We start from the raw sequence: 15,105 nt of genomic DNA, 5'->3' as shown, positions 1-15,105 counted from the left end.
GAAACAGAAAACTTGTTTTCTGTTTCCAGAAAAAGCAGATCCACTAATCTGAGCACCACATTGATCCCTCAACTCCAGACCTCACTGTTAGCTGGGCAAGTCCTTGGCGTTCAGGCCACCTACTTTGGTTTCTTCTGTGAAGTGATATTCTAGTGTTGGTCTTAATCTTCCAGCAGGTTGGCTTCGTGATACTCGCGTGAGTATTATTTTGGTGGTGGATAAGTGCTTACGACTCATTGGTTAGTTTCAGGATAATTATGAGGAGACAGTGTTAAGCCAGTATGGCTGTCGCACAAGGAAGAGATGTAAGGGCTGGATATATGATGAGAGAGGAGGACAGAAGTGATAGAACGGTGACCATTAACTAGGAGCATCGAGTATCGAGCACCGACTTGCAACAATCGAGGCCGCAGCTACAGACCGGTCCAAGTAGCTATCAGTAGAGACCGGCTATATTTAGCGGCCGAAGAACTATACGGAAGAGACCGGAAGTAGAAGGAAAGATGCGAGGAACGCCTTGAACGTTCCGCAACTGGCTGAGAGGTGTAATTAGTGAAGGTTATACGAAGGCAGAGTAGGTGGTAAGAGTTTTTGCTTTGTATATGTGAGTGTTTTTGTGGAAGGAGGGTGGGTATGAAAAGGGAAACTGAGCATCGCGGAATGAGTTTTTTGTTACGGCGCGGAGACGCACAAAGGGGGGCCAGGAACACACGGAAGTTACGATGAGTACACTTACGACCTCGAACTGAAATACCTTCGAGAGAAATGTCTCGCATTACACACCTCACAGATTCTGTTAGAATGGTTGACGAAAAACAAGAATAAAATTGTTCAGATATATCGCGGCATCCTTATCAATCAATCATATCCTAAGTTTTATTCTTAAATTGTTGTATACACACACACACACACAAACGGGGCCCGGCTGGCCGAGCGGGACATGTGATTCTGTGGTCCCGGGTTCGATCCCAAGCGCCGGCGAGAAACATTGGGCAGAGTTTCTTTCACCCTATGCTCCTGTTACCTAGCAGTAAATATGTACCTGGGAGTTAGTGAACTGCAACGGGCTGCTTCCTGGTGAGTGTGTGTGTGTGTGTGTGATGTGAAAAAAATAGTAGTAGTAGTAGTTAAAAACAGTTGATTGATAGTTGAGAGGCGGGCCGAAAGAGAAGAGCTCAACACCCGCAAGCACAACTAGGTGAATACACACACACACACACACACATGCACACACACACAAACTCACACACCCAAACACACATACACACACACACACACACACACACACCAAAGAGCCAAAGCTCAACCCCCGCAAGCACAAATAGGTGAGTACACACACACACACACCACTTGCAACACACAGACCTCACAGTATCATTCAAAGCTTCCAGGTGATGGGAGAGAGGAGGTGCTTACAGTAGTGAAGATAATGCCTGAGATTACTCTGGTAGGTGGTTCTGGAGAAGTTTCAGAGTTATTCTGGTGTAGATGTTGCTGTCGATGATCTTATATGAAACCCTTCCTATCTCTTTCAACACGTACCCTCCCATTCTATTCCCCCTTCTTCCTATACACCTCCCAGGTGTCTCCCACCACACATACCCTCCCAGGTGTTCCCCACTACACATACCCCCAGGTGTCTTCCCACACAAGCAACATACCCATCGCACACTATTACACACCCTCCCTATCTCCACCCACATATACTCCTTCCATATCCCTCTAGTATTTTAATCATTTCCTTACTCATTATCTACATTATTGCAATCAAAACATTGTACCCCAAAATGGAAATCGGTCATCTGAACATTCGTTTTGCATGTCAGTACCTGAATATACTAATATTTAAACGTATGTTTCATCGTATCAGTTAATCGGTGTTTGTGATGTAACTATAACCTGAGCTTGTAAAAGCACCCTAATCATCTTCAGTTCAGTGCTGAAGATGATTAGGTGTGCTTTGGTGGTTAGGTGCTTAATAACACACTAGTTTATATACTAGCTACTTTACCCTGTCAGAGTAGGAGAGACATAAATAGATGTGTGTATGTGTATGTATATATATGAATATGTGTATATATATGTATATGTGTGTGTGTATGTATTTATGTATGTATATATATTCAGGATATGTGGAAGCTAATTAGAATTCCATTTCACCTTTGTAAGCGCACATTGATGACATTATGTAAAAATACACATTAAACACTGTTTATTTAGAGCAGACGTACTGCGTATTAATGTACGTCTGTATGTAGATTAGATTAACATTTCATAAGTACTGCAATCACTTTCTGTGAATGATTGTTCAATAAATCACTGAACTATATGTTTAACAGATCTCTAACACTGTCCATGGCGGAGAGAAGATAATGTATATGTGCTGGTTAGCATTGTAAATGTGTGGCAACGTTTCTGGTAGAAAATAATAATATCGAAAAAATCGCATGTTGAACCCTAGATACTTTTTGTTGCAATTTTCAAATATATAAATCAATACTATAACATTCGTAATACCGCCATAAATCACCCTGCAAAGCTTGGTGATGCGAGCCACAAGAGCCTGGGCCTCAGCATCGAACAAATAAACATTCTCTTTCATAGATATATAAATACCTGTGGGAGGAGGATACCCGGCGGTGCCGGGGTCTGTCAGTCTCTCCTTCTCTGAACATACAATACCAAAAAGTAATGTAACCACGTTACTTTTAATTACCCCTTCTCCCTCCCGACCCTCTCTTCCCAAAAACACTTCCCCACTTCCCTTATCCTCCTCCCCTCCCTACCCTCGTCCATCCCCCCACTTAGCCCCCTTCTTCATTTTTATAAAATACAATATTAAGGGGTTACCCAGAGGTGCCCGGGTGCCGTACCCCTCCTGTTGTCCTCTCCCTTCCCTCGTCTTTCTCATCCATTTCCCCTCTCTCATCATTCTTACCCCCTCCCCATTTCCTCCACACTCCCTCTTCCTTCCCTCTGCCAACACTCCCTCCAAACCTTCCCCTCCTCCTCCTTTTCACTATGGCAATTCCCTCGTCCTCCCAACCTTCTTCCCCTCCCACTCTTGCCCTCCCTCTGACATCAACCTCTCTCCCCCTCATAACATCTCCCCTCTCTCACCCCCCCTTTCCCCTCCTCAAACCCCCCACCACTCAATTAGTCCTTCTTCCCCTTCATAAAACATAATACTGTGGAGAAATTAAACTAATTTATATATGTAATGAAATATTTTCTTTGTGATGACAGAAGATTTCTTCGGACATCTGAACTATTATTTCAATTGACCATAATTGATTCGGTAAAGATCGGGTTTGGAGTTGTTAATAATTATTAATTTTTCTTAAATTATTAAATTAAGGCGAACCGCGACCAGCCTATGACAGTCCCGTTCCCACAGACCATTTTCCCTATAAATTTGGGTAAGGCCAGACCCAAGCGTGTGGCCTCCAAATTGGAACAGACAGACAGACATACTTTCACTCATAGTGTAGATGAGGAATTGTGATGCGATAGTTCTATGGGTTTTCTTGGGGTTTTCTGGAGGTCTTCTGGGAATTATTCTGAGAGTGAAGCTGGCTGGATAAAAACTGACTCCATGTAAACCCCACTCACCACCAGCGGCGACTCAAGGCGGAAAGCGAGCCACGAATATCTCTAAGACCTGGACTAAAATACGCACCATTACGGCAGGAAGCGAGTCACTGCCAGCGACATTCCCGGAATAGACGAAAGAGTTGAGACTACTCGAAAACACGCCGGATGAGGTCCTCAAGAGGACGTAGCATTAAAAAAAACTAGTGATGAAGGAACTCGGGAATGCAAATGGCCGACAAAAAGATGCGGTTCTGTGGATTGTGAGAAAGAAGCGAAAAAGAGGTAGCAAATCCAATGGGAACTATACATAGAGCTAGACACTGATAGAGGGAGAAAATGAAGAGTGAGAACGAAGATGTCCTCAAATAATGTGGCTCAAAGTATGATATATGAGCCGGTCGAGATATAAGGAGCAGGACGGCCGAGCAGACAGCACATTGGACTTATGATCCTGTGGTCCCGGGTTCGATCCCAGGCGCAGGCGAGAAAACAATGGCAGAGTTTCTTTCACCCTATGCCCTGCTACCTAGCAGTAAAAATAGGTACCTGGGTGTCAGTCAGCTGTTACGGGCTGCTTCCTGGGGGTGGAGGCCTGGTCAAGGACCGGGCCGCGAGGACACTAAAGCCCTGAAATCATCTCAAGATAACTTCAAGAAGAAGATATAATAATTTATTTATTATGAGGTGAAGTACGTGAAGGGTTGAAGTCAACGATAATGTAGATTCTACTAGTTAGAGGAAACCTAATGAAGGCATGATGAAATTCTCCGCAGTTACCTCAACTGAGGGAGTGCCAGTAAGGGGGCATTACATCCTGATTTCCCCAGAAATGCATTAAATGAAAACTGGTTCGATTTCAATCAAACTTTTTGACGAGTCGTACATGGAAAGAGTTTCATCTGGTCCAAGTCTCAGCATCGTAGCATACATAGGAAGGGAGAAAAAAAATACTGAAGTAGGTGTCAAAATTATTCCAAAATGGTCCAAAACGATTATCAAACACAAGTGTCAACTGAAATCATATCTATGACTCTCAGCTATCAAAACACCATATATTAAAAAAATATTATAATTAGTTTTATTGGAATTTTTTTTTTAGTTAAATTGTTTTTTTTATCGGACGATTTGCATGAAACTTATACACCTGACTGCACATAAGACTATCTGTTAGGGTGCCAATTTTGGCACCCTAACTAATTCAATGGCTGTCCTGAATCTCTGTATTAGTTCCTCACTCCTAACTCGCCCAACATCATTACCCCCTGCACTAATACAAATAATGGGTTTATTTCCATTTCCCGTCATAATATCATTCATGTTTCCAACAATATCACCAATTTCAGCTCCCGGATAGCAAACCCTTAATCTGTTCCCCCTATCTCTGGCACAAAACGTTCTCTCTAAATACCTCACCTGGGAATCTCCCATAACCAAAATTCGCTTTGGTACCTCCTTAACTTTCTGAGCAGCCTGAGGGGCCTGCGCTCCGCCCGTCCTCGCTGATTTCCGTTCCGAGTGAACTGCAGCCTCACCACAGCACTCATCCTCCAACACGGTAAATGAATTTGCTGTCCTTAGGGCGTCTGTAGGTGGCCTTGTCAAGGTCTTCTTAAGACCCCTGTCCTTCACGACTCTCCACGATGAGGTCCCATCAACACTGGTCTCCTCCTTCGTTTCCTCCCGAAGTCTCAGCCGTCGTACCTCCTCCCGCATGGAATCCATCTCTGCTCTCAGAGCTCCAACCAGACTCACCAAATCCTTCACTAATCCTTCCATTATTGCAATAATAATGTTACAGCAATCGGAGCTCCAGCTAACACAACCTCTCACTGTGACTGCACCTGACTGACTGCTTACTGACTTACTTACTAACTACTTTTTTTCCCCACACCACACACACACACACACCAGAAAGCAGCCCATGACAGGTGACTTACTCCCAGGTACCTATTTATTGCTAGGTAACAGGGGCATTCAGGGTGAAAGAAACTTTGCCCATTTGTTTCTGCCTGGTGCGGGATTCGAACCCGCGCCACAGAATTACGAGTACTGCGCACTATCCACCAGGCTATCTGTGTGTGTGTGTGTGTGTGTGTGTGTGTGTGTGTGTGTGTGTGTGTGTGTGTGTGTGTGTGTGTGTGTGTGTGTGTGTGTGTGTGTGTGTGTGTGAGTGTGGTGTGTGTGTGTGTGTGTGTGGTGTGGTGTGGTGTGGCGTTTGTGTGTGTGTGTGTGTGTGTGTGTGTGTGTGTGTACAGTATGTGTACAGTATGTGTGCCTTCTGGAGAAGAATTTCGTATATGAGTTTTATATATTAATTATTTTTTGCAGGGGCTTCAGCGTCGCCACCTGGTAATCTCGATGATTATGAAAGAAAAACGGAGGCCACCATTTAGGTCGAAATATTTTTTATCTACACAAAACTAATTTGCCACGGTCGCCAAAATTGTGCCTATTACTTTTTCTTTATCCACTAAAATGGGCTATCCTCATATATTTGAAAAAAATTAAATGATTGCAACGATTATATATATATCAATCTATATATTTATATGTGTGTGTGTGTGTGTTTTTTTTGCGTATACTCACCTTGCTGTGCTTGGGGGGGGGGGGGTTGAGCTCTGGCTCTTCGGTCCCGCCTCTCAACTGTCATAAGAACATATGAACATAAGAACATAAGAACAAAGGTAACTGCAGAAGGCCTATTGACCCATACGAGGCAGCTCCTATCTATAACCACCCAATCCCACTCATATACATGTCCAACCCGCGCTTGAAACAATCGAGGGACCCCACCTCCACCACGTTACGCGGTAAATGGTTCCACAAATCAACAACCCTGTTACTGAACCAGTATTTACCCAAGTCGTTCCTAAATCTAAACTTATCCAATTGAAACTTATGTTGATACTTTTAATACCCTTAAAATATAGTGGAGTAGGTATTAATATATTGGAGAAGGTGTGTATTGTTTATCCCCCCCCCCTTTATTCCTTACTCTACTATTTGCCACAGCCAGTTCTTGAAAACTTACCACCGACTTGGGGTTAGATGTAGAAAAAGAAGTTATAAAAGCAAGAATCCGGTTACTGGTGGATAGCGCGCAGGACTCGTAATTCTGTGGCGCGGGTTCGATTTCCGCACGAGGCAGAAACAAATGGGCAAAGTTTCTTTCACCCTGAATGACCCTGTTACCTAGCAGTAAATAGGTACCTGGGAGTTAGTCAGCTGTCACGGGTTGCTTCCTGGGGTGTGTGTGTGTGTGTGGTGTGGAAAAAAAAAAGTAGTTAGTAAACAGTTGAGAGGCGGGCCGAAAGAGCAAAGCTCAACCCCCGCAAACACAACTAGGTGAAACATACACACATATCCTGGAAGCAGCCCGTAACAGCTGTCTAACTCCCAGGTACCTATTTGCTGCTAGGAAACAGGAACATCGGGTGAAAGAAACTCTCCTCATTTGTTTCTGCCGGCCCCGGGAATCGAACCCCGGTCCACATGACTACGTATCAAGTGTGCTGTCCACCCAGCCACCGGCCCGTGTGTGTGTGTGTGTGTGTGTGTGTGTGTGTGTGTGTGTGTGTGTGTGTGTGTGTGTGTGTGTGTTTGTGTGTGTGTGTGTGTGTGTGTGTGTGTGTGTGTGTGTGTGTGAGTATGTGGGTGTATTTGTTTAAGTATTAAGTAATATTCATCTTTTCCTTGCAGGATGAAGCCTTAAACAAGACAGGGCTGTGAATCATAAGGTGAAGGCTTCTCAAGCGTCAGGTAGGTGAGGAACTTTGGCCACCTGGAGCCTAAGGTGAGGCCGCCTGGAAGGTGAGAGGTGAATTCGCCTCGAAAGTGAGGTCAGCTCGCTTGGAAAGTGAGGTTGCACGCCTGGAAATTGAGGTTTCCGGTGAGTACTACATAGTCTCCCCGGCTTGGCGCCTTCTTTTGAAAATTACTTATTTACTTACTCCTTTGGAAAGTAAGTTGATATCCTCTTGAAGAAAAATAAGGAGGTTGCCGTAGCTCTAAGAAGCTGGCAATAATGGCCCTGGTACTCTCCACCTGAGGTGATGATCATCAGGTGTAAGCATGCTGCTGCCTCTCTGATGGCCACAGTGCCACCCTACCCGCCCATACGCCCGCACGCCCACACTAGGGAAGGCTGAGTCACCCTGCTCCTCATTTATTACTACCGACTGCCCTCCGCGCCCACATGAGGGAGAGGTGAGGGCAGGCGGGCGGTGGAGGCGAGGGCGTGATGGTGGTATGATCCCGAGGGCGTGGGCGTTGATGGTGGTGCTGGCTGCCGCATGGCAGGCCCCGGAAGCCGCAGCCGCAGCCAAGACTCGTCTCGTCAGCACCAAGTACGGCCAGGTCCAGGGGCTCATTAGGCACCTCGGCCACCTACTGGGAGACGTGGAAGTGTTTATGGGCGTCCCCTACGCCAGTCCCCCCGTAGAGGAGGGGCGCTTTACCCCCACTAACACCCCGACGCCCTGGGATGGGGTGCTAGACGCCACCACCCCGCCCCCTGTGTGCCCGCAGCTCCTGCCCGACCCGGACGAGGCCCACATGCCCCGTGCCCGGGCCGAGTTTATCCGACAAGTAACACCCGCCCTCACCAACCAGAGCGAAGACTGCCTAACTGTCAACATCTACACCCCCATCATGGGTGAGTTCCTCTTCAGTTCACTACAACACTAAAGCCTTTATGTGTCAGTTGTCTGCAGTTAGTGCCACTAAAATACATGTTTCGTGTACATGAGATCATGACGATGAATAAATACAGTGCGAAAGACAATGCATTTTATTACTTGTTGACGTTGTATTAAAGTTCCCTATCTGTTGATGGAGACTTACAGCATCAGTTGTATTTGTTTCAAAGATTATTTTGAAATGGGACACCACTTGATATATTTCAAATAAGCGGTAAATTATCTGCTTTGTGTGTCGCCTTGGTCAACATGCTTGTTACTGCAGCATGGGGATATAAAAACAGACCATATAGAGGCCTATATATGTCACACCACATATGAGTCTTACTTGCTTATATCTGACTAGGTCTCTCTGGGAATACCAGGTCGACCTAATGTATTATATGACTGTGAAGTATCTACATGCGCTTTGGCAACGTTCTCCCACCGATCCTGTCACAGTTTCCCAGACATGTTAGATCAGACTACAGCTGGTTCATTTTTGGATAGATTAGTGCTAGATTAGGACATGTTGTCACACACTAACTCATCCTACTCTGTGCTTGAACTCTTGCATATTTAATTCATTACAAATGTGATTATCCAGAGAATTTGTGAATCATGCGCCCTTCCTCATCCCGCGTTTGTGGATATGTATTGAAGACTGCTTTGTGCATGCTTGCAAGTAAATTTGTTTTCAAGAAATCTTGAAGCACGGTACCTCATCAATCTGTATCCTTGAAGCATAAATCTTCATGAATCTGCACCCCTGAAGCATAACACTTCATGGTCCTGTATTTTTGAAGCACAACACCTCATGGACCTGTATCCTTAAAGCATAACACCTCATGGACCTGTATCCTTGAAGCATAACACCTCGTGGACCTTAATGCCTGAAACACCGCACCTCATGGACATGTATCCTTGAAGACCAAAACCCCATGAATGCATGAATGTGTATCTTTCCGAAACAACTCACCCAGTAGATTGGTATCCTTGTAACACAGCACACTATGGACCTGCACACTTGTAGCACAGCACCGCATGGACCTGTTTCCTTAAAACACAGCACTTTTGGACCTGTTTCCTTGAAGCACAGCACTCTGGGACCTGTTTCCTTGAAACACAGCACTCTTGGATCTGTTTCCTGGAAGCTCAACATTCAGGGACCTGTTTCCTTGAAGCACAACTCTCATGGATCTGTTTCCTTGAAGCACAACTCTCATGGATCTGTTTCCTTGAAGCACAACTCTCATGGATCTGTTTCCTTGAAGCACAACATTCAAGGATCTGTTTCCTTGAAGCACAATATTCATGAACCTGTTTCTTTGAAGCACAACATTCATGGATCTGTTTCCTTGAAGCACACCATTCAGGGATCTGTTTCCTTGAAGCACAATATTCATGGACCTGTTTCTTTGAAGCACAACATTCATGGATCTGTTTCTTTGAAGCCGAATACTCATGGACCTGTTTCATTGTAGCGCAACACCCCATGCTCTTGAATTCTTGTAGCACAGTAAGCCATGAATCTCTATACACATACTCCGATGCTTCATGAGGTATCATAAATCCATAGGCAAGGAAAGAATTCATAGTCAATTTTATTCTCGCAAGTGAATCTAAATAAATGATTGTCCCCTTTTCTAATGTGGCGACTTCCTTAAACAATATAATAAAACAATAATGTATTATATGATAAAACAATATCACATAATACATATGTCTATAAGGCTTCCTGGAGAGGCCTATGATGAATAAATATATTATATCCACTCCTGGTGCTGATCGCAGGGATTTCTAATATGGCTGCCAAATGACGTAGGGAATGACCTTATTTAGCAGCGCTAGACCCACTCTAGGATTTATGGTCTCTATGCAGGGGACGAACCGCTTCAGTTGTCAAGACGTCGCCATATGTTTATCATTATTCATCCCTCAGAAGTGTTCGGTGCTTTTCTATTCATTACATTTTGTTTCGGTATAATGAAGGATAAAATGAATGCTCGTGAGGGAGTTAATTGAATTGCCTTAAATTGTTTAACATTGCATCAGTGAATAACGTTGCAGCTTCTTCATGGAGATTCACGAGCTATGAGGAAATCTGCCTCATAAAGATCATTGAACAACTAAGTCGTCGGTTATTTGGCTAGGCAATTAAAATCTCATAAAACAACAAAGAAAATTCCATGTTCCCATCACATATAGAGCAGCCCCAATATTCTGCTGTGAAACATAACCTAACATATTAAGTGGAGATAATTGGGACGATGTTAAAATAAGTTCAGTATTGCGACATTCAACATACTACAAGATTCAACATTCTAATGAATTGAGTTTGATGCTAAACAATGACCTGACCTTGTCGGGACCTGTTGAAATGCTGTGTCAAGCTCAAGTAAGTTTCCGAGATAATAAAATACACCAAATAAGGGATAGAGTACCTTAGGCAATTTCGGCTAAATAGTCTCCCCTGTTGGGCACCTTCTTTTGATAATTACGAAAACAAATACAACTGATGTTGTAAGTCTCCATCACTTAATAGAGAAATTTTATACTTAGGCCAATTTGTACCCTCTTCTACCTGCTGTGTCTCCGTCTGTGTGTGTGTGTGTTCCAGTGATCCCTGGGTCAGAGGTCTACCCAGTGTTGGTCTACCTGCACGGGGAGAGCTTCAGCTGGGGCGCCGGCTCCCTGTACGACGGCTCCGTCCTCGCCGCCTACGGCAGGGTGGTCGTTCTCACCCTCAACTACCGTCTTGGCCCTCTTGGTGAGTGCGACACTTCCATGTTTTTTGACTAATAAATTTTCCTGTTTCCTTCCTTAAAATATTTTATTATTTTTGGTTCAACATTTCGTTTAACGGTGGAGGACTCATGCAGTTATTTATTGTGCACTGTAACTTTGTCTGGAGCAAGTCGTGTATATGTTCCAGAATATTTTCCTAATATTTGCACAGCCCATCCACCTGTTTTGGTAACAGGATGATGGGCTGTAACTTATAGTAACTGTGAGGATAATAGGGTATATTCCGACGAACAACGAAATTAGAACGTAGAAATCGGCACTATTAAGTTGAACAAACCGGAAACTATTTATAATTTGTCTTGCTTTGACAAACTAACCTAACCTTCCTGAGCCTAATACACAATATCTGAGGCCTAATATAGTACATATGTGTGCCATACTTAGCATAAAAATATTTAAGATTATTATTTAGTTTTTTAGGAATTCTTTACTAGTCAGTATATTACTATATAAAAGCTCTGTACGTACAAATTCTTGACTATTGACGACCATCACAATAGGAACTACCTAAACAGTATAATGGGTTGCTTTTGCAACCATTTCGACCACAATTTACGTTCACGGAATTTGGCAAAAATATAAAAAACTTTGACTTGATGCTGAGATTTTTAAAAGACGAAGTCGTTACGCAGAAAAGGAACAGAGATGTGAGTGGTAGAACTGTGAGGTGAGTGGTAGTACTGTGAGGTGAGTGGTGGCGCTGTGAGGTGAGTGGTGGTACTGTGAGGTGAGTGGTAGTACTGTGAGGTGAGTGATGGTACTGTGAGGTAAGTGATGGCACTGTGAGGAGAGTGATGGCTCTGTAAGGTGAATTGTATCCCTAGGATTCGAATGTGTCCCGGATCTAAGCACCTTCTTTGAGATGAAATCTCCAAAATTTATCTAAAACCTTCATAACAGGCCTGACGTTGATCATCCAATGACACCAGCACTAAGAAAACAGACGTAATGGAAACTGTAGAAGGTCTATTGGTGTATACTAATTAACTCGAATTTATTCCCATCTATGCGCATTCATATTTGGCTAACCTTCTTTTGAAACCACCCAGCGATCCCTTGTCTATTGTGGTTCCAGGTGTTTTGGCCCATAATTCAATAACACTCTATCCAAAGCATTGTTGACTGTGGACAGACAAGTGTCTTTGTAACTAAATTTATTCTATTGTTTCGTGTTGAATTTTGTTGTTAATATGTTTTTTATTCCTCTTCATCCATTTAAATGATTCAATCATGTCACATCTTTGTGTTCTCCTTTGAAGAAAAAGTAAATTACGCTCGCATAACCTCTTTCCATAATGGGAATTCAATGACGACAGGCTTAACATTGACCATCCAGTTCTTCAGGAATGCCATCCCTATGGCTGGATTAACGCTGGTCATCCAGTCGCCCGTGAATGACAGGATTAACATTGACCGTCCAATTTCCCAGAAATGCCCACACTATGACAGGATTAACATCGACCTTCCAGTTCCCCTGAAACGTCAGCACCTCTCTGGGGAGATCGTAAGTCCTCTGGATTGACGCCGGTCTCCATCAGTCAGCCACTTCATGTCGCATCACCTAGAGTGATAAATCCACAAAATCCAGAGGTTTCTATTTCATATCTCAGCGACATATTATCTGGTTGCCTTCCATTCCTAACGGTGAAGGCCGGGATAATCTTCAGGTAGAGTTCTTTTTTCATACTGTAGATCAAACTTTTGAGATGGACCTCGGTCACCAATGACAAAAATCAATCCTTTCAAGAAACCAATTTAGTAACAATATTTTTTTACTGGCGTAAATAAGGAATACTGTGTTAAAAAAACACTATGATGAAAAGGCGGATCAACAGTAATTTCGAATCATACAGAGCATAAAGTTATCCGTTTATCTAAAACTTCAAATTAAGGGGCCAAAAGAGTTTTTTGAAAGCTGTTCAATGTCAACCATTTTTTTTGACTAGTTGTATATGAAAAGTGTTTCATCTCGTCCAAGTCTCAGCATCGTAGCATAAATAGGAAGGGAGCAAAAAAATATTGAATTGTGTTTCAAAAATTTTCCAAAATGGTTAAAAACGATTATCAAACACAAGTGTCAACTGAAAACATGTCTATGACTCTCAGCTATCACAATAACATATATTTAACAAAAATATAATTAGTTTTATTAAAAAAAAATTAAATTAAAAAAAGGAAGTGGAAATAGCCTATGCTACTCTATCCCTTTGAGATGTATTTCTTTCTTGTCTCAATAAACATACCTGAACTTGAAAGGAATTTTTTTTCCCAATTTTTTTGTTTTTTGTTTTTTATATGGTGAATTTCATGAAACTTATACACCTGACTGCACGTAAGCCTATCTGTAAGGGTGTCAAGAAATTGGTTGATGTCAACCTCAGTCACAGATGGCAGCACCATTGACTTTATTTTTTACTCATTATTTTCAAGTAACATAAACGTTCACATTTCTCTTTAATTTTTTATTCAATTTACATGAAACTTACACCTTATATGTAGAGTGTATATCTCTAAAATCTGATGCTAGCTTTGTTTCTTATGATCATTTATTGATTTTATAATAGCAATGAACATGATATATTTGCACAATATTTTGGGGGAACTTTGACTATTTGTATTAGGAAACTAAAGATGTTTGGAAAATACTGGCAACAGATCTTTTATTATATACTAATGTGACAGAAAAGTTTCATAGAATGATTATATCTGAAAGGTGTGGTTGTATATACACACACTTGAAAATGTGTAAAATTCGTTGAAAATAATTAACAAAAAATAAAAATCTCCCTTTCTATTTAGGCTGCAGTACTGAAACTTGGAACAATTGCAGCCCTTTTCATATGTAACTAGTCAAAAAATATTGGTTGACATTGAACAACTTTTAAAAAACTATTGGCCCCCTAAAAGTTCATAATTTCTCTCATATTTGCTAAATGTGATACACAATATATTTTTTTACGATGTACTCCATATGTAGTATTAGCCAAATGAGAACGTTTTTGGCACTAAATAGTTTACAGGGGGTTATATTAAGGTCCTGAAGCCGATTTAGTTCAGCTATAGACAATGCCACTGAGAAAAAATCCTAACATTATCTGAACATGAAGGCTGGATCCCATCGTTATTACTGTGAAGAAATACAACGAAATCATCAAATACACGCACAGGCTACACAAGCATTCTGTCTTATACACACACACACACACAGTGCCAAAAAAGTATTAGAAGTTTTGTTTTGCAAACAGAGTGATAGACGGGTGGAACAAGCTAAGTGACAAGGTGGTGTAGTACAAAACCGTCCGTAGTTTCAAAGCGTTATATGATCAAGAGTTCTGGGAAGACGGGATACCACGAGCGTAGCTCTCATCCTATAACTACGCTTAGGTAATTACACACATACACAGTTTCAACTGTAGATTTGATAGAGCCCATCAGGCTCCAGAATCAAGCTCGTATCTTGTAACTCTATCATCATTACCTAGCCTCAGAACTTTACATTTATCAGCATTAGACTGCATCTGCCAATCTTTTGACCATTTCAAAACCCTATTTAGATCAACTTGAAGTGATAGTCTTCTTCCGTGTTAATTTCCCTACCGATTTTTGTATCATCTGTAAATTTGCAGATGTTGCTACTCAAACCTGAATCTAAATCATTTATATATATTATAAACAACAGAGGTCCCAGGACAGAGCCCTGAGGTACTCCACTAACAACATTATCCCACTCTGACTTAACCCCATTTATACTAACTCTCTGTTTCCTTTGGAATAGCCATGCCCTAATCCAAGTTAATATAGCACCCCCAATACCATGAGCTTCTATTTTTTTAATTAGTCTTTCATGTTGCACTGTATCAAAAGCTTTGCTAAAGTCAAGGTACACAACATCACAATCCTTACCACTATCAACTGCCTCAACTATGCTGGAATAAAAAGATAGCATATATATATATATATATATATATATATATATATATATGCAAACAAGCCTGAATGGTCCCCAGGACTATATACAACTGAAAAC

The 15,105-nt window shown here is 42.1% G+C and overlaps 1 protein-coding gene across 2 annotated transcripts in view; it reads left to right on the top strand.

The window, feature by feature from the left end:
- Positions 1-7,299: 7,299 nt before the first annotated feature.
- The window catches only part of LOC123764102 (carboxylesterase 4A), a 53,465-nt gene continuing 45,659 nt past the window's right edge, over positions 7,300-15,105 (top strand). For both annotated transcript variants that reach the window (XM_069330183.1, XM_069330184.1), the window contains exons 1-2: positions 7,300-8,248; positions 10,891-11,040. In XM_069330183.1, coding sequence (XP_069186284.1) covers positions 7,843-8,248; positions 10,891-11,040 — 556 coding nt within the window. In that variant the 5' untranslated portion in view covers positions 7,300-7,842. The remainder of the gene's footprint in view (positions 8,249-10,890; positions 11,041-15,105) is intronic.

This window comes from Procambarus clarkii, chromosome 23, assembly GCF_040958095.1.
Source record: "Procambarus clarkii isolate CNS0578487 chromosome 23, FALCON_Pclarkii_2.0, whole genome shotgun sequence".
Lineage (NCBI taxonomy): Eukaryota > Metazoa > Arthropoda > Malacostraca > Decapoda > Cambaridae > Procambarus > Procambarus clarkii.
Note: the sequence above shows the minus strand (reverse complement) of the source record. Positions and strands in the feature narration are given on the sequence as shown.